This window comes from Rhodnius prolixus, unplaced genomic scaffold, assembly GCF_049639745.1.
Source record: "Rhodnius prolixus isolate KJV_2025 unplaced genomic scaffold, Rpr scaffold_2, whole genome shotgun sequence".
Taxonomy (NCBI): Eukaryota; Metazoa; Arthropoda; class Insecta; order Hemiptera; family Reduviidae; genus Rhodnius; species Rhodnius prolixus.
In genome coordinates, this window is record NW_027411592.1 from 53,582,887 (window position 1) to 53,603,890 (window position 21,004).

The 21,004-nt window shown below is 34.6% G+C and overlaps 1 protein-coding gene across 6 annotated transcripts in view; it reads left to right on the top strand.

Moving 5' to 3' along the window:
• The first annotated feature begins 1,501 nt into the window (after positions 1-1,501).
• The window catches only part of LOC141448535 (uncharacterized), a 261,469-nt gene continuing 241,966 nt past the window's right edge, over positions 1,502-21,004 (top strand). For 4 of the 6 annotated variants that reach the window (XM_074116932.1, XM_074116934.1, XM_074116930.1 and 1 more), the window contains exons 1-2: positions 1,502-2,019; positions 4,480-4,578. In XM_074116932.1, coding sequence (XP_073973033.1) covers positions 1,702-2,019; positions 4,480-4,578 — 417 coding nt within the window. In that variant the 5' untranslated portion in view covers positions 1,502-1,701. Of the gene's footprint in view, positions 2,020-3,915; positions 4,090-4,479; positions 4,579-21,004 lie in introns of those variants that run through there. The other 2 variants (XM_074116936.1, XM_074116935.1) reach the window with 2 other exon arrangements.

Here is a 21,004-nt window from a genome sequence, read left to right on the forward strand (position 1 = left end):
TTAGGAAGAAGTTCCAACTTTTTCCTGTAGTTTTTATTTCTTAGTTGCCCAATTAGATCGACCTATGATGCACAATCTTGGGTAGGCCTTAATCTTAACTATCAAGTACAAAAACAACAGCGTTCCTGTGAAATTAAGAAGAAATTCCAGCTTTTTCCACTAGTTTTTACTTCTTAGTTTTCCAAATGGATCGACCTATGATGTACAATCTAGGGTAGGCCTTAATCTTAACTATCAAGTACAAAAACAACAGCGTTCTTGTGAAATTATGAAGAAATTCCTGCTTTTTCCAGTAGTTTTTACTTCTTAGTTGTCCAAATAGTTTGACCCATGATGTACAATCTAGTGTAGGCGCAGGGCCGGATTTAGATGAAAAGAGGTCCTTGGCTATTCCACTTGTGAGGCCGTTTACCCTCCCATTTTTTAGTTTGTAAATTACATGAGTGAAAATGAAATATATTACTACGGTGATACAGCACTAAAACAGCGTTTTAGTGTTCACTGTTTTTTAGAAGAGTGTACTTTTAATTTTTCTAACAATTTGAATGTAGGCCCCTATTGATCTTAAGGCCCTAAACTGAAGCCTAGTTAGCCTATAGGAAAATCCGGCCCTGCCATGGGTATATTATACACACTTGGTCTGCTGGTTTTGGCTATAGAGAATCTTAAAAATTGGAAAAATACAAAATCATTCTTAGTTTTGCTGGATTTTCCTTAATTTGTTTTCTCTAACATTGTACGTCTTTTTTAAACTAATGTAATACCCTTTTGATAGGGTAGTTTTGGTCGAGAAGATTGAGAAAAGATTGGAAATTGCAAAATCTTTACTATTATAGTTTGGTTGAAATTTCCTAATTTTTTATTTCTAATATTGTATTTCTATGCTGGGTTTATGTTATACCCTTAAGATTTGCTAGTTTTGGACGTACAGATTCAGAAAAATTGGAAAAATATAGAATCTTCCGAAGTTTTTCTGGAATTTCCTAATTTTTTGATTGTAACATAGTATACCTATGCTAAGCTAATATTATACCCTTTAGGTTGGCTAGTTTTGGTTTGGAGATTCAGAGAATGTGGAAATATAAAAGTGATCAGCAGTTTTGCTAGAATTTCCTAGTTTAGGTTACTAATTTTTTATTTCTATGCTAAGCTAATATTATACCCTTTAGGTTGACTAGTTTTGGAAGTGGTGATTCACAAAAAAATGATATTTATTTATTTTTTGTATTTGTGGTCTTGTTTTAGTTGGCTTAAAGACTATTCGTTCTTAAATTCTCTTATAGTGGGGAATGCACAGTTTATTAATGTATAAGAAAGATCATGTGTACAATTAATACTAAAATATTATAATTTATTTTAATAATTTTTTCTTCCAACATTGAATTTTTCAACTCATTTAATTAAAGAAATCAAATCAGGTTGAATTCTGTGCCTTATTAGTGGTGCTACCTATAGCAGTTTTTGGAACTAAGAAACCGTTAAAACAGCCGGTGGCCATACCTCTGCTGTGTTTGAACTTCAGTTTGTGCCCAGTGTTACGGATGTGAAGACCCATTGATTAGTGACGGTAGTAATTTTCGTGTTAAATAATAGCCACATGGAATTTGATTTTGTAATTTGAACTGTAAAATACGATAGTGTGATATGTTCTGATATTTGGTTTGTTATAAATTTTGTGGTTCTCGGCAAAAAATTTCGGATATGGAAAACGGAAGTGTGGCAAATTTTGATTTATCTTTAGAATCATCGAATAACTATTTTAAAAGTTCGTTTGCTAGATCGATGGCCTTAACGAATACTTCGCAAAGTAAATCTTTGGATTATGTATACTTGGACGATGGAGCTACTATTTCAGAAGAGAGTGAGCCAGATATTATGTCGAGAATTCAGACTAGTACCCCCAGGAAACCTCGTAGAAGTGTTCCTGCTTTGCCAACTTATGATCCATCATTTCCAAGGGATTATTCATTCAGAAGAAATAGAACTAATGATGCCATCAAATTTTGGAAAATGAAGCAAGTGAGTGAAATAAGTTATTTATGATTACATTAGTAATAACCAACAGTGAGGTTGCATTGATAAATTTGAAAAGCCTTCATATAACTATTTTACAAAATAGCATGCTAATCTTAGAGATTCATGCATTAATTTTTTAATATTAGTAATATAGCCCTGCCATTTTCTTAGTATACTGCTAAGACTACTTTTATTTTACAATGTGCAGTAGACTTCTTTGCCTAGTATGGTTTGAAAAAGAAGAGGGTTTAAAAGTCAACTGTCACGTATCTGTGAATAAAAAAGTTAAATAAATAAATAAGATCTTGACAGTTTAAAACTCATACCTTATTATTTTAAGGTAACCTTTAATGTTTAGGTTTAGAAATTGTTCTAAAAAAATTTGAGGCTTCCTCAGTTATTCACATTACATCTTACCTAACTTCAGATTTTTATGTTAAATATGTAGTTTCAAATAAGTTTAGGTTTTGTATCGTAAGCCCCTCATTTTTATGATCGCCTTGGAAAAGTTATCGTAGGCCCTCGATTTTGCAAAAGCTTTTTAAAGGGATGCAATGTGTTATGATTAAATTAGATTCAATTAAAATTTATGCTCTCCAAAGTCGTTAACAAAATACAAAGAATCTCTAATGTTATTAAATGGTTTCATTATTATTATTACTATAACAGTAAGTAGAGATTGTTTTCTTTCATTTTAAAGAGAAGAAATTAAAATGAAAAATCTTGGCCAAGGAGGAATCCAACTTGATTCAGAAATTACGAATTTGAAGACTCAGGTCACTTTCAAATTATGGTAGAAAGTTTGAATTAAGGAAGAACAAGTGTTTCAGTATTTACTCCGTGTAGATTCATGTCGGGAGAAAATTCTCGTAGGATTTTCTGATGAGAATTCCAAACAGAACCTTTTCTTCAATCTCATGTTTCTAATTTGCAATTTTTATTATTTAGTTGGCTTATTTATTTATTTATTTATTGTTTTTGTGGTCTTGTTTTAGTTGGCTTAAAGACTGTTTGCTCTTAAATTCACTTATAGTGGAAAATGCACAGTTTATTAAAGTATAAGAAAGAGTATAATTACTTTTAGAATTGAACAAATCGTTTAAATACCATTATAACTAGGCTTAACAATTGCTATTTACTAGGTGTTGCAGGTTTGAAGTAAATTACTCTTGCAGAAACTACATGTAGGTGGCCATGATACATGGAAAGAAGTGTCCTTTCAGTTTTATGTGCTTCTAGTCTCCCAGAACCCATTTAAGTCAAATTTTAATATCAGGCATTTCAAAAATTAATGAAAAAACTCATTAACCAATTGTGTAAAGACCTATTTCCAGCTAACCAATAAACAAAATTAAAAATTCTTTGAGTACATTTCGTGATTACCCTCCAAAAAATATATATTTTCAACTTCTGCTAATAAAAAGTGTCAATAAATGGTAGCTTTTTTTGTGTAAACTAAAAAAAAGACCAGGAAAGCCAGTTAATGGATTTCCACGATTTCTATACGCTATATTTCCTTACACTGTGAGTAAGAAAAACTAAAATGTTCAATTTATATTTAACCGTTAAGAAGCTAGTTCGTGCTTTTTCTAATCTTTTTTAAAAATTTTAATTACGGAGTTCTGGGAGAGAAAATAATTACAATTTTTCTCCCCCAAATATCCTTTTTTAATGTTAAAGTAATGATTGATGTTTGAATAAGCAGCCTCATTGAGGGGCAACGTCTACTTTTTAAATAGGGAATATATTTAGTAACGCCATATTGATTCACTCAGTTTCCAAATTAAAAATTATTAAAGTAATGTACAGCTCTTAATATTATTGCTTACTTATTTTTATTTTTAAATTAATTAGACGCAGAAACTAAAATAAAGTATTAAATTATTTTAAAACTGTTATAACTGCAACAAGTTGTATTCAAAGCAAATAACCTAGTCGGCAGTAACCTCAGTAAGTGTAGTCCTAAAATCGCTAGTGAACAGTGAAATGTGAAATACAGGTATTCAAATTTGATGTTATTATTTTTATAAAAGATAATGACATAGATTTTGAAAACTTTGATACATTTTTAAGGTATTCAATAAATTTTATATTAGTAACGTACTTCATAGCTGACTTATCTAAATTTAACATTGCAGCATGTAATATTGATATCTAAGCTAAATATCTATGTGTACAGTAGTAGCAGTAGTTCATTTTAAATTTAATTTATAATAAGTACATAATTCTATAGACTTTTATTTCCAAAAATCTATATATAAAAAAAAAATCAAAGAAGTTACATAATTTCTGATTGTAATTATTTTTGGCAGCCCTTACAATGGGATTTCTTTTTATCCATATTCGTCAGCCATCTTAAAAACTCAACTTTCTTTAAGATTGCTTTAAAAAAAAATCTTGCATTCATAATTTACAGAATACCCAATTTCTTTTCATTTACCATCTGCTGTGCAATATTTTTAGGAATCGGCAATGAAGCAGGCTGAAAATTCCTGGGCTAACAAGGATCACACACTTGTCACAGAAGAAAGCAGAGAAGAAGAGATACTCAGATTAAGAAAGGTAAGTTCCGTTTACTTGATTGGTGACGTTAATTAGTTTAATGCAACAATATTTCCATTTATGTTTTTCTTTGTAGTGTATTGATTTTTTTTGGTTACTGATTCTTAATCCTAAAGAAAGAAATGGTATTGCTTCAGTCATTTTTTTGGTTTGTACTTATTTAATTTTTTTTCCAAGTTTTCAACCTTGGAACTAGGTTCATCTTTAGGGCTGTGGAATATGTTTTATAAAAAACATATTGCAAAGTACTTTGATTTGATATTAAAGTAGTTTTCAACAATGTATTTAACTTATAATTTATTAACAATTATAATTTGTTTTATTTTATTAACATTAAAGGTTGTTGTGTTCTTCTGCCCTAAATGTTTAACTAACTGAGTGTGATCGGTTTGAAAATGTTCTGGTTCAGTACCTCACTTACCTAAACACTCTTGAGAAAAGACACGCTCACCAACCTTTGATGTAAAACAATGTAAAACTAACTACAATTGTTAATAAGTTAAATAATCTTTGTGAACAATTTTTTTATTACAGATCAGTGTACATTGTAAAACATATGTTCCACTGCCATGAAGATGAACTGTTCCCTGGGTCGAAAGTTTGGCTTCAAAATATTAGCAAAAAATGATGACTAAAATTAGCTATAATACTTCTTCTTTTTAGGATTTTCGTTTTGATGTTGTTTTTATTTTTGGAACAGCATAAAATCAAAGCATTTTCTCAATTTTACAAACTAATTTAATCAAAAATGATTTAGATATACGTTTACTGACTCATAAGTACTTTTAAACTTTTAAAAGTTGTTTGATTATGGATGGGCACTTAAATAGAGTAGTGTTATGGCTTTAACCATCATGTAGGTCAATTCCTATCTTCTTTTGTGTTGTCTTCCATTGATGTCCAGTAACAATTACTTACTTCTCTTCTCTACGGCTAGCCAAAATAAAATAAAAATATACTCTCACTTCTATTCATTTTATAATAATCAATGGAAACATTGCTTTTCATTTTTTAAACTGTTCAAAATGTTTATAATTAAAAAAATATATTTATTATTATTTTTAAAAATTCTTTTGTTAAAAATTAATTAATTTTTTGATTAATCTGTTGTGAAAATAACTTTTAAATACTTTTTAAATAAATAAATAAATAATAAATAACTTTTAAATGAATATTCTTTCAACAGTGATGTTCTATATATTATGAAAAATGCATACACTTTCTAAAATACATTTTAAAAGCTTGGAACCATTTTAATTTTTTTGTATTTTGAATTTTACACAGAAATTTGGATTTTCCCCTTGTAAAAGACCTGACTGCAACTTACGTGATCAATATATTTTTTTTCCGGATTATATTACTTAACACAATGTATTTTTCACTTTTTTCTCAGTTTGCTCGAGATTTTTTTTTTAAAGAAAATTGCTGTTTAATTTTCTAGAAATAGAAAATAAACTTAACGCATCAGTTTTATATTCTTCAAAATATATTTTTAAGAAGTGTTACAATGGAAAATTAATTTGAATATCCATTAAATTAAACAAATTTAAAAATCAAAAGGAATAGTAACGTTTTAGCGAAACAGTGTATCACCAGATAGTTTAGAAAATGAATGATGTAAGTACATTATGGGGGTTTGATAGGGGGAGTGGTTAGACAAAAGCAGTAAAAGCAAACTGCATGTCTCAAGCAGACCAACAATGGCTTGTTCTCGGTAACTTACGAAACTCCAGAGCTCTTGTTCTAAGCTAGCCAACCGGAAACTAAACCAACATCATCAGGTCGAGTAAATATCGTAAAACCGTTTCCTGAATAATTACTCTGATAAGTAGTATTGCAGCAGCGTGCTGTTGGAGATAACTAAACTTATGTGAATACACCATTTCCTCTTATTCTTCAATTTATAAACTTCTAGGCTATACTGTTTCTTTCAAACCTGTAATTCTATAACATATTTATGAACCTCTTACTGGCTTTCTTACTGTAAACAGCTCCGTCTGCCAATGTCCTCAGTTGTTGACGCATCTTAAAATTAAGAAATAAATAAAATGAACAAATAATTCGCCTACTTTGTTCATGTACATGCGAATGAATGTTCTCTAAGGTTCATGAACTTGCACACTCGGCGAGTTAAGTAACTGTGGCAACAAATAACAAATAAGTCTAGAGGCGTTTATTCCTTTTTTGAACTGTTTGTTGTTTGAACTCTATTTTAAGTATACAGCTCGGCCATATTAGTAACTGAAGTAAGGAGTTTTTGTATGCCCATATTTTCTTTCTTCTATAGAGATTTAATATTTTCTTGTATAAAAAGGAAATTTTGCTGGAAGAAAATGAATGTTGAAAATTCTATTTTTGCTAAGCTCGGAAAAAAAGAGTCTAAGCAAAAGTGGATCTATAAATTTTCCAATCTCTCTGTTGGAGGTCACCTCCACCGTCTGACAGGAAATATTACTTTCCATATTCGAGTTTTCTTTTTTCGAACTTTGCGAACAGAGCCACCCTCATTTTGAAACTTTTATTCCAAATATTATTCTAGAATATTTACTTTCAATTTACTACAACAGATAAAAAAAAGGTATTGCGATGATGTGTTAAATTTTTGATAATAAGCAGAAGGTCCCGGGTTCGAATCCAGTTGCTGACCCTTAGATTTTCTCTACCTAGGAGCTTCTTACAGCTCACTGTCCGGAGGCCGGCTGAAAAAAGCTCCGAGCGCCAATAACCTTAGATGTTGACGCGCCTTAAAACCATAAAAAAAAATAAGCAGAAGAAATGTTCATTTTGAGATCCAAATCTTGAGCCCCTTCCCCCCAAAAAGGGGGGGTGAATTTATAAAGTTATCTGTGTGTGAATACTGGCTCAAAGAAAAGGAGAAAAAATAGGAAAATCTCCATTAGCTCAACAGTTCATATTAATTTGGATTATCTCAACAAGAACTGACAATAACTCAAGAAATCCAAGGCTTGTTGCCTTAGAAACCAACATAAGCATTAAGAGATTTCCTTTGGGAATGTAATGGTTTTTGAGGAGATGTTGGTTGTAGACGTTGTTGGATGTTGATGGATAAATAACACTTTTAGTATCGGTATAAGATATTATATTTGTATGTGACTGACTGCCAAGGACTCTATACTTTACACTACAAGAACAGAACAGACTGACTGACGTGGCTAAACGTTGTGTGCCATTGAAGTCTAAGACTTTGAACCGAATCTTCGAACTGAATCCTCGAACTGAATATCGAACTGAATCTGAATCTCCTCTTTGACTTTCCTCTTGTTCTTATATACCTTCGCCGAGCCTCCCCTCTCTGTGTGCCAAGGGGGCTCTGTGTGCCAAGGGGGCTGACTCTCTCCCTCTGGCTAGAGTGGATGAGTGGTGGGGTTTCACTACCCTCATCTGAGGAGAGAGGTTGTTGGTTGTTGATGGATAAATAACACTTTTAGTATCGGTATAAGATATTATATTTGTATGTGACTGACTGCCAAGGACTCTATACTTTACACTACAAGAACAGAACAGACTGACTGACGTGGCTAAACGTTGTGTGCCATTGAAGTCTAAGACTTTGAACCGAATCTTCGAACTGAATCCTCGAACTGAATATTGAACTGAATCTGAATCTCCTCTTTGACTTTCCTCTTGTTCTTATATACCTTCGCCGAGCCTCCCCTCTCTGTGTGCCAAGGGGGCTCTGTGTGCCAAGGGGGCTGACTCTCTCCCTCTGGCTAGAGTGGATGAGTGGTGGGGTTTCACTACCCTTACAGGAAGGTTTGCTCAAATGTTGTTGACTTTTTGCTGGTTATTTCCCAGAAGGTTATTGTACCTAATACTCAAGAGATCTTGCTCATGGATATTGGTAACCTCATCATTGCGTATCCCATTTATTTCTATCTGCCTATCTCGCATCCTCTTTACAGAAATTTTAATAATTTTAATTTCTCTCTGTACAGTTGGTTTAATGGCAGTAATTTGTAAATATGTAACAAAAACTTGATCTAAATTCTGCTGGGGAATAGAAAAAGGTTAGGTAACCAACACGAAGTTTTTGTCGATGCGTCCAAATTTTTTGTTTAGTCCATTGATGTGAAACCCATCCTTAGTACATTTATTAGGTTTCTAATTATCCTATCATTCATCTCTCTCTCTGCCATATCCTCTGGTCCTGTTAGTCCAGGTCCTGGAATAACATGGATTACACTTGGCACAATACGGGCCACCGGGAGATAGATATTTGTGCAATTCTGGGGTTTTAAGCCTCCCCCCACAGGGGGGTAAAAAAAACCATTTAACATTGGGAAATCAAAGAAAACCAAATCTTTCTATGAGCAATTGATAAGAGGTGACGTAAAACTGGGATTCTGTATCTTGAGTTTGTACATAACAGCTGCCCATGTATCTGCATTCTTATTCCAAACATACATTTTTCAGAAAGAAATTTATGTATTCTGTTTTGCTTTCTTGAATTAAGGCCAGGAATACATATCAAATAAATACTAGATAAATCATAGTTTTTTTGGCACAACTTTTTCTTTTACTATTTATTTATTTATTTATTTATTATTAATTTTATTTATTTATATATTTATTTTGAAATTTGCTCTATTTTATCTACATCATTTTGTTTTCTAAAACTGTGCTTACTAGTACAAAAACAATCTATGGTTAACGTTTTACTAGATATACAGTATTTAGTTACTGTATGTACAGGGTGACCAGAGTTATATGCTCCACCCACTTTTTTTTTTAACGGCGGGAAATTTCGAAAAAATAAAAAACACGTATTTAATCATTTTTAGTCTAGTTTATTTTCAGTGATTGACCCAGTTTTTTAAACCCCTGTATCTCGAGATACAGCATCCAACTTTTGTTTTTCAAATGGAACGTTATATTTTTTCTTCCATATTTTTATAGTATTTGAGCTCCTAAAAACAGCAAAAAATTTTTTTTTGAAATCGGTTAGGTTTTTCAGAAGTTATGGTAATTTAAAATATGGAAAACAAATTTCAGTTTACTGTCAAAATTGCGTTATTTTGTTTAAGAATCTGTTCAAACTGGGCACAACCAACGGATAGGCAAGCCAAAACTCTGGACTCCCACGCTTTGCTTGTAGCAGCACTTATGGTGGCGAAGTCAAGATCTAGGCAGGCTAGAGTTATTCGACGTTCAGGTTGTTTTTTCTACAAACGTTTGGTGTGAAGTTATTGGAAATCAACTAATCGGCCCATACTTCTACAGAGAGAACTTAACTGGTGAATGGTATCCAACTTTTTTTTAAGAGACATTTTGCCTGTTCTGCTTGAAGATGTTCATCTACAAACTGGGCACAACCAACGGACAGGCAAGCCAAAACTCTGGGCTACCACGCTTTGCTTGTAGCAGCACTTATGGTGGTGAAATCAAGATCTTGGGAGGCTAGAGTTATTCGACGTTCAGGTTGTTTTTTCTACAAACGTTTGGTGTGAAGTTATTGGAAATCAACTAATCGGCCCATACTTCTACAGAGAGAACTTAACTGGTGAATGGTATCCAACTTTTTTTTAAGAGACATTTTGCCTGTTCTGCTTGAAGATGTTCATCTACAAACTGGGCACAACCAACGGACAGGCAAGCCAAAACTCTGGGCTACCACGCTTTGCTTGTAGCAGCACTTATGGTGGTGAAATCAAGATCTTGGGAGGCTAGAGTTATTCGACGTTCAGGTTGTTTTTTCTACAAACGTTTGGTGTGAAGTTATTGGAAATCAACTAATCGGCCCATACTTCTACAGAGAGAACTTAACTGGTGAATGGTATCCAACTTTTTTTTCAGAGACATTTTGCCAGTTCTGCTTGAAGATGTTCATCTACAACGTCGGCTAGATATGTATTTTCAACAAGATGGTTGCCCGGCGAGAGTGGTTCGAGGTTAGCTGGGCAGAAATTTCCATGATAAGTGCTTAGGGACTCATTGTCCCATCCAATGGCCACCTCGATCACCGGACTTAACCCCAATGGATTATTTTTTGTGGGGATTCCTAAAAAAATAAAGTGTAAAGTATCCTTTAATCCCGTGGTTTCAGTCGGAGATCTGAAACGTCGAATTACTCTAGCCTGCCTAGATCTTGACTTCGCCACCATAAGTGCTGCTACATGCAAAGCGTGGGAGTCCAGAGTTTTGGCTTGCCTATCCGTTGGTTGTGTCCAGTTTGAACAGATTCTTTAAAAAAAATTACGTAATTTTGACAGTAAACTGAAATTTGTTTTTCATATTTTAAATTACCATAACTTTTGAAAAACCTAACCGATTTCAAAAAACTTTTTTTTGCTGTTTTTAGGAGCTCAAATACTATAAAAATATGGAAGAAAAAATATAACGTTCCATTTGAAAAACAAAAGTTGGATGCTGTATCTCGAGATACAGGGGTTTAAAAAACTGGGTCAATCACTGAAAATAAACTAGACTAAAAATGATTAAATACGTGTTTTTTATTTTTTCGAAATTTCCCGCCGTTAAAAAAAAAAGTGGGTGGAGTATATAACTTTGGTCACCCTGTATACTAAATATATAGTTGACTTTATCCGTCATAGTACGCATATTTATTGTTTACCAACCTTAACTTACCGTTTTGAACTGTCAAACATCAATGAAACGCTTCACTCTTTAAAGAATTCAATCTCTTCAGTCGAAAATTCTCCACATTATCCTTAACGTCTCCATTTTATGGTTCAAATCTAACCATTCCTACAGACTTTGTAGTTTGTAAATCCGGTTGCTCGTAGTCGCTCACAAGAACTTGTACAACCTCACGGAGTCATAGAGCCACCATGTATTATTTCTTTACATTTCCAGATCATCCTCCTAGGGGGCGATTAAAAACGCCCAGTGGCCTCGCGGATTTTCTCTCTTCTGAAGAGAGTAGTTAATCCTAGAAATTTACTTATCACTAGGAGGTACCTTCTTCGCTCAGTTAGTGGAGTGTGTTACACTGACAATATAATGTATGCTTGCTTGTCACCTCCGTCCGCGACACCTAAATTGGTGGTTGGACGTTAAGCCCCGCCTGAAAAAATAGGCGATTACTTTACTGACAATATTACTTAGCAATAATGCATCTTAAGGAAGGGATTAGCTATGCGGTTAGCGTACTGGACTTCCACGCAGAGGTCCCGGGTTTGAATCCAGCTGCTGACCCTTAGATTTTCTCTTCCTAGGAGCTTCTTAAAGCTCACTGTCCGGTGATGGACAGTGTTGTCTGTAGCGAGAGTACACTGTTCGGAGGCCAATAACCTTAGATGTTGACGCGCCTTAAATCATCAAAAAAAAAAAAATTAAAAATAATAATAATAATGCATCAAGCGTTGTTGTAACTTTCAAAATAAAGATCAAAAATTCAAATTATTTAACACTTGAAGAAGTTGTAGTTTGATATAGTATTGATTAAAAGGAATATTTACAGAGAAAACTGTACGTTAGGTGTAACACTAGAGATGGACGTGACAAGAGAAAGTAATCAATGACAATGTGTTTTTAGTAAGAGATCAACTCTTTACTGCTCTTACTCGGCATGAATGGGAAAATAGTTTGGCTAGAGCCGAGAATGTTTCGTGAATTGTATTCTAAAAACCTTAGAATGTTTGGCGAAAGGTTATTTAACACAAATTGGGTTGGATCACCATTTAATTTCAATAGAAGTAATCCTAATGTAATATTATCAACGGAAACACCTTGGGTTCCGATAAATGTTTCTGCGGTTAATTTCCTTTTGAATAGACAGCTGTAGCAAAGATGTTTTAATCATTTTGTTCTTTATCATTTTCAATTTTTCAATTTTCAAACAAGTAGATTTAATCTCATTTACAGACCTAATTTTCTTTTATTCCTTTGATAAAGTAGTTTTTATTTGGTTTTTTTGTTCTTATTCTTATATTATATGTGCAATTTTTTTCTTTGAACCTTTCTATTTACAATGGTGTCATTATTATGTTCTTTTTATCATTTTCAATTTTTCATTTTTCAAACAAGTGGAAGATACACTTCTTTTTTGTACAGCAGCAGTTTTCCCTCTTGATTTATATCCTTCCTGCTCCTTAAATGACTAATGCCCTGACCTCCTGCCACGTCAACGCTCAATCCCTCCTTGCACATTATGATGAATTCCTACAGTATTTCCTTGATAATTTCTATCACATTATAGCAGTTTCCGAAACCTGGCTTAAACCCTACATTCCTTCCTCGCAAGTTTCCATTCCTAATTTCACCTTCTTGCGTTGTGACAGAGAAGACCGTACCGGTGGAGGTGTGGGTCTCTTTGTTCATGATAGCCTGAAGGCTAGACTCCTTGCTCATTCCCCTTCCTCCGAATCCCACCAACCTGAATATATGTTTGTCGAAATATCTTCTCCTCTTTCTTCTTCTCCCCTCCTTTTTGTTGTTGTTTACCGTCCCCCCCGAGTTCCTTTTGACCTATCCTTTGAATCTCTCCTCTTTGAGCTTGTCCCTGCTTACTCTCATATAATCCTTGCTGGCGATTTCAATTCCAATCTGCTTGTCGAGTCCACTGAAATGTTATACCTTACAAATCTTTTCTATTCCTTGAATCTTTATGTAGTTCCTTACTCTCCTACTCATCACACATATTCTTCCGATACCTGGCTTGACCTTTTCATTATAGACTCCCAAGATAAACTTCTGTCCTCGTCGCAGCTCCCTGTATCTTTCCTATCCGCTCACGATCTCATTCAAATAACTTATAATTTACATACCCCACCTTTTGTTCCTAGGACCTTTTCCTTTCGCCATCTTGATTCCCTCTGTTTTGAACCATTAAAAACTGACCTTGAAACCCTTCCTTTCGAAACTTTATTTTATACCGACTCTATTGATACCAAGGTTGAAATCCTAACACATCACCTCCTTAACATCTTAGACTCCCATGCTCCCATTAAAACCTGTCATGTTCGACGTCCTCCTGCACCCTGGCTTATACCGGAGCTCAAGGACATGATGAGGAGAAGAGAGGCAGCCAGGAGGAGGTTTAGACGCACGCGTTCTCCTCATGACTACTCTCTGTATAGGCTCCTGCGTAACCTTACTCTGGCCTCTGTCCGCCGAGCCAAATCCCTTCATATTCACTTATCTCTCTCCAATGCTCCTGATTCCAAATCGAAATGGGCTATCCTTCGTAAGCTTTCCCTCTGTAGATCTAATCGCTCCTGCCCCATTTCAATATCTCCTGATGACCTGAACGTCCACTTCACTTCCTTCTTAACCAATGCCTCTTGTAATGTTCCTGCTCTCATTTTACCCTCCTTTGATCCTAACAATTTTTTTTTCCATCATATTACTCCTGAAGATCTCCTAACCTCAGTTCTGAAATCCCGTACAAATGACTATGGCCCTGACAACATTCCTGTTAAATTAATTAAAGCCTGCCTCCCAGCGATATTGCCAGTCCTTTACCATATTTATAATTTCTCCCTTCAGAATTCTATTTTCCCATCCTGCTGGAAAACAGCCCTAGTCCGTCCTCTAAATAAAATCTCAAATCCCACCTCTCCTATTGATTTTCGTCCCATCTCTATTTTATCAAATTTCTCCAAACCCTTTGAACGTTTAGTGCAATCCCAGCTTTCTAATTACCTCGAACAAAACAATCTCCTTAATCCACTCCAATCTGGCTTTCGTCCTTCTTATTCCACTCATTCTGCACTCTTGAAAATTACCCATGACTTGCAGACGGCTATTGACGACCAAAAACTTACCATCCTTATACTCCTAGACTTCTCCAAAGCCTTTGATACCGTTGACCATCATATCCTGCTATCTAAACTACAATCCCTCTCTTTTTCCAATAGCACCCTCCGTTGGTTCCAATCCTTCCTGTCTAATCGTTCCCAATTCGTTGTCACTCCCGATAGTAATCCTTCTTCACTTCTTCCTTTGTCACGCGGTGTACCTCAAGGTTCTTCCCTATCTCCCACCCTCTTCTCAATTTACATCAATGACCTTCCTCTTTCCATCTCTCATTCCCAGTATCACCTCTATGCTGATGATTTTCAGATTTACATATCCTTTTCCCCGTCGGATTTGTTTGAAGCTGTATTTAAACTTCAAGAAGACCTCAATAACATCTCAGCATGGGCCACGAACAATAAGCTTACCCTAAATGTAGAAAAGACCAAAGCTATTGTTATTGGCTCCAACCCACTCCTTAAATCATTGGCTCCTCTTCCTAATCTTTTCCTTTACAATACCCCAATAAAATATTGTCCCTCTGTGAAAAACCTTGGTATCACTTTCGATCAAAACCTATCCTGGAAAAACCATGTTTCCCAAATCTCTCGCCGTTCCATCCATATCCTTAAGCAGTTTAATAGTTCCCGTCACCTTTTTCCAATTAAACTCCTAGTTTCCTCTCTTATATTCCCCCATTTCGACTATGGTTGTTTAGTGTATGGCGGTCTATCTGGTGATATTGAAGCTAAGCTTAAGCGCCTCATGAACTGCTTCATAAGATTTATTTTCAGCATTTCCAGAGACTCTCGCATTTCGCACTGCTACGATGAGTTGAAGTGGCTTTTTCCTGTCTATCGCCGCCAATATTTTTTGGCTTCTTTCCTTTTTCAAGTCATCCAGTCTCAAAGGCCTTCCTATATTTTTCAACTCCTTAAGTTTAAATCCTCCATCCATTCCCGTAACACTAGATCTCGCTCATCTGATCTTTATATTCCCTCTCACCGTACCTCATCCTTTGACAAGTCCTTCCTCATACGTGCTACCTCTCTATGGAACTCCTTGCCTTCATCTGTCCGCCATGCTCCTACCCTATCCATCTTTAAATCCCGTCTATTCAGTTATCTCCTTTCTATTCAGCTTCCTCCGAAATTCTAATTGTTTTAATTCATTTCCTTAATTTCTGCTGTTTTATTATTTTATTTTTACTTTCATTTTCACTTTTGTAAATATTTATTTATTTATTTAATTTCTCTATAATCACAGGCCAAACTATTAAGGCCTCTATTTGTACCTGTATTTATTCTTAGGGGACAATTGTCCCAGAATAATAAATTTCTTTTCTATTCTATTCTATTCTATTCTAATCGTGCAATTATCGTGGGAACAAAGTGAGCCGTTTAATCTATTTAACGTTTACTACAAAAATTATCAGCACTACGTGGCATTACCTATGATAATAAAATATATAAAATAAAGTTAAATTTCGTTTGAATAGAAAACTAGAAACTGGTGTCCTTTTATATTTCTAGTTTGAAATTTGATAAAGGTCGTTTGTATTTTATGCGTTTAACAGCGTGTGACAACAGTTCTCCAAAGAGAGGGACCAACATCCACCATTCTCTTGTGTTCTGTCGGTTAGTGTAGTTCTTTGTATACAGTGTGTGTGTGGTTGTTATTCCTTCACGCTCCCGTGTTGTTGTTGTTCGCTTGGTTACTCTTCTCTTGTCCTCTTTCTAGTCATAGTGTACGGAATGAGTCATCCCAATGTTCACCAATAGTAGTCAAGCTTACAGGTAATTGTTTCCTTCCACCGTACAAGAAGTAGCTGAAGTAATGTCCAAATCCAGTACACCATGCATCCTCAATAGTTAAGATCTCTTTTTTTCTAAATGTTTCTCTGTATTCAGACCTACTTTCTGCTCTTGATTCTGCAGTACTAATAAACTAACATTCTTAAATCAATTTTTTTAAAGACCTAATCATTTCCTCGGTACTATAAAAAGTCGTTTTAAGTAACTGATAGCACTTTAGGCTTGCTGAATATTTTTTTGTCTAAATTTGATTCTTTTTACCAAGAACTTGAAGTTTTTAGGTTCCTTGAGTTTCAAAAATTCGTTTCAATGTGGTCTAAAATCACTGTAACATGAATAATGAATTAAGTATGTTTTTTGCCGCTATGGAGTCTGGGTACAGCAATCCCACGTGTTCCTAGCACAGTTCTCCATTTACTTTCACTATATAACAGGCGACACACAATACAATTACACTATATTCACGTAAACAAGCGCATCAAGGCACATATACACTACATCTCCAAGGGCTACCTTCCCTTGGAGACAGTTTTAGCAAAGGGTGTAAACCCTTCATAAATCCAAGATTTTCCATTGTCCTCCCCATAGGGTTGGGTGTAGAGAGTACAACTCTATCCTGCAATAAACCTTAATAGTTCCTCGAAACCTCAGTTGGAAAATTGAGAAGGCAGTGACCCTTCCAAGTAAGAAGAAATATATTTTATAAATTTGATATTTTTGTGGTAAACGTAAGAGTTTTGAATCGTGAAAAAATTTAATCAGAGACAGTCTTGTGAGTCTCTACATCCTATTTTTTGTTTTGTTCTTTTAATCAAGTGCATTTCTTATTGGTCCATATGGACAGCATCTTCTAATCTAACTGGTATCCAAACACTTATCAATCTTTTGTATATTCGATTAAAGGCGGATGTATACTTTAGCATGTCTTCCGGATTGTGAATTGTTTAAACAAGCTATTGTTAATCATTTGGATGTAGTGGACTAAACAATCTATTGGGCCATTGTACGAATTCTCTTAATTGTTATTAAAAGTCTTATACGATTTTGAATAGGGAAATCTTCCTCGTAACTGGAATCTTTATAAAACCGTTAAAATTCTGAAATTTTTATTAAATATTTGTAGGGGGAGAGGTATTTTGCTTAATTTTGATTGGATTAGCACATCGAGGGTGGATTTTGTTCTTCGAGTACCGCTAAAAGAAGCTGATTAGTTCGAGCTTGGATCTTTTAAGAGAAATACCAGTTTTTTTTACAAGGACTAGGGGCTTTTCCATCACTCCTTTTTTGGATATCATTTCCTTTAGTCTCAAACAACGCAATCAGAAAGGATTTACGTACGTGGCTGTTTGCTCCTACCCAATTTGCATAGGGATTTAGGGGGAATATGCCCAACCATGTGCGACACCCTGTAAAGATGGGAATGTACTGCTTGAAGAAATAAGATTAGTTTAGCGTCGTAGAGCTCAGTCTAGGACCTGTGGCCAGTTTTGATGCTTCCGCAACAGACAGCGCCTTGTAACTAGGGCAGCAATCTTCCACTGTGCGTCTTTCGTTTTGCCTTCCAGGAGTGTGCTTTCATGTTAGTCATTCTTCAATGGCCCCTCTCCATACTGGCAAAGTCATTGGACAGAGATGCTTAACGGAAAAAAAAAAGATAATAGTCATTAAGGACAACTTCTGGAAAGTAGGCCGTTTTAGGAAGGACACATTTCCTAAGTATGCAGTGTATTTGAAGAGTGTGGCGAATGACGCCCATGTGGTTGATTTGGATCTTTTCTTCTGTTAAATTGGCTCCTCCCACTTGGTGCAATTGCACACTATACAATGCAGCTCATTCCGCTTTTCGAAAACGGCCAAAATTTTGTTTAGGCAGCCCTCCATCCTTTTTATGTTCGATATAAATTTATCGAGCACCTTCTACAGCTGAAGATTCCTTTTCGAAGTTCAATATAGAAGAACATGGTCCGAAATGGAACTTTAGAACTGCTTGACCCTCAGAGTGCATTCAATTACATTAATAATAATAATAAGCCTTTATTTATATATTATACAGAAAAATAACACAAATAAATATCCATCGCTCAGTTTAAATAAGACAAAAAATTAAAAAATAATAAAATCAAACTACACTGTATAAATCATTGTAAATATGTAGGCCTTCCCATAGGGGAGTTTTGGTCCTTTGACGGTGACCAGCTGTACCTAAGAATAAGAGTTCCCCGAGTTCTCCATCTGCTCACATTTCTTGTTCCAGTAGGCTCTGTCTTCCGCTTTCCTCATCCAGCTGACTCCCTCTTCTTTTTCCATCTCGTCTGACCATCTTTTGCGCTGTCTACCTTTTTCCCTTTTTCCTTCTAAAGGTAACCACTCAGTAACCATCTTTGCTCAATTCAATTCAATTTGTTCAATTACATTATTAGTGCTTTAACAAACTGAATTAATTTTTCTAGTTGTCATTATCAAAACAATTACTATATTAAGAAAATCATCTAAAATGGCGCATCCCTTAAACAAGCAGAACTTCGCTGTAAGACAGTCCACCCACTACTTAGTGCATTAAGTATTTCATTGAGAAAAACGCCTCTTAAATAAGTAAAAAATAAAAAAAAATGTCCATAACCCCAAAACTTTCCTTTTAATTTAAGAATTTTAATAGCAATCTTTTTTTATTTCTTTCTTTTTTTAACAGCAGCTAAAAGTTCTTATCGTACTGACCTGATTAGCTCTTCTTGCGTGCGTTTTCGGTCGTTGGCCTTCATCTTTAACGAACGAAATCTTGGCTAACTATTAAAATATGTTTGGTATTAGCAATCCTCTAGTATCTTCTCTGTTTGCACAGTATTTTGTGTATTGATCGATAATGGTCTTGCATAAGTTATTTTAGAGAAAAAAGAGGCTTGTGGACCAGTCGGATTGGGGATAACGGGATAGTGTAAAATTAAAGACGAAATTTTATACTTTAAATGTTCCGATGACATTATTAAAACTGTCCGGTAGGACAGTTGTATAAGGGTTGATCGTCAAGAAGTGCACAAAAAAGTGTAACGTTGAAAAACACCCAACTTTGACATTTTTTTTCTCTTTTTCTATAAAAGATAAAATTCTCAAATTTTCTTTAAAATAAAGGGCAAACCCCTCCTTTATAACTGTAATTTTTTTGCAACAACCCAGATCTAATAGGTTTCGAGAAAAAAGTTGCCGAAAATGAGCAAAAACGGCATTTTCAGAAAATATTCTTGTTGTTGTTGTTGTTACCTTTTTTGTAAACAACGTAGCGCCTAAACGCGCGAACCGATTTTCATGAATGAGGTGTCATTCGATTGGGAATTTTATGTAGATGTGCCTTTTGGGGGGTCTCGACTCTGTACATCGAATGGGGGAGAAGTTAGTCCCCTTTATGTAAGGCCCCCTCCAAAATTATTATTACTAATTACTCTGTAAATCTTGGCCCGATTTTGATAAAATTTGGTAGGATCATAGGGCTAGGGCTTCCCTACGTAACATTAAAGCGGCGATCTGCTCTTACGTTTGTTAAGGGGAAGTGTAGCAATCGTTTCAAATTATCGACACGTGAACAGATTTTCATGAATGAACTTTTTATTAACTGTGTTATTTGTGCTCACAAATATTTCGGTAAGACGAATTCAAGACTGAAATATTGTTTTAAATCCGTGTTCAAATTTATACAGTAGCCGACTCTAACTTAGTCTTTTTCTACTTTAACGTGCATGTATATGTGACTACCCAGAATAAAGGGCATATTAAAGATAAATCAGAAGAATAATTTGGAATAGAGTAAAAATAAAAGTACCTATTTAATAACGAAGATATAATATACATTTTATCACAATTATAACAAAAAAATATTATGAATGAACTGGCCAGCATAAGGGTCTGTGAAATCTAATAAATTCTATAAAATATTAATGAAAATTAATGCAGTAAAATTACTTAAATGATATCAATGAAGTATTAATGAAATGTTGGGTACTACCTGATTTGTGTACCTTTTGGCATTTAATCAACCCTTATACTTAACATTTTAAACTGTAAGTTTTTGTTAAGGAGATTATGGAATAGCATTAGTCCATTTGTTAGTTATCATGTGTACAGATGTCTAATAAAACGCTCGTCGCATTTCTGGTTAAGTTCATCGGTAATAATAATACTTTAAAAGAAGAAGATTAGCTAGGTGGTTAGCGTAGTGGAATATTCGTTGATCTGAAATGCGGCATTACTGATTTAACTTTGGGGCGATTTTCATGAATTTAACGTTTTTTTTTTTGTTTTTTTTAATTTAATTTCTTCACTGTCTCATATGGCATAACGGATATCGCTTTTGATGAGGAGGAGATTCTCAGAGAGCCTGAACAATGCTAGGTTGTCTTCTCCTTGACAAATCTCTTAACTTCCCTAGCCTGATCCTGCAGCAAAAGGTTATTTTAGGACAAACATTTCTGTTGTCACTCCTGTAACATTATCCAAGTTGTAGGAAAGGTTATCGTACTAGATTCTGGGTTCGAATCCAACTGTTAGCCCTTAGATTTCCTCTTCCTTGGAGCTCTCTGTCTGTAATGAGAGAACATTGTACACAATTTTTTGTTATTTTGGTATTGGCTTTTTACCATCCAGCTGATAGTGCTTTTATAATGTACAAATTAAAATTACAAAGTAAATAAAAAAACTTATTGTACAACTTCAACCTAATTTACCTTATCAGTTGATTATTCTTAGTGAAATCCAAATATTTATTCATTTTTTATTAAAACTAAACTACCTGTGTACACGTGTATACTCGCTGAATGAATACAAACAAAAAATAAGAATAAACGTTAAGTGAGTAGAGGGAATAGAGTAACAAAATGTTCTCCAGTAGATATGTAGTTGGGGGAGCA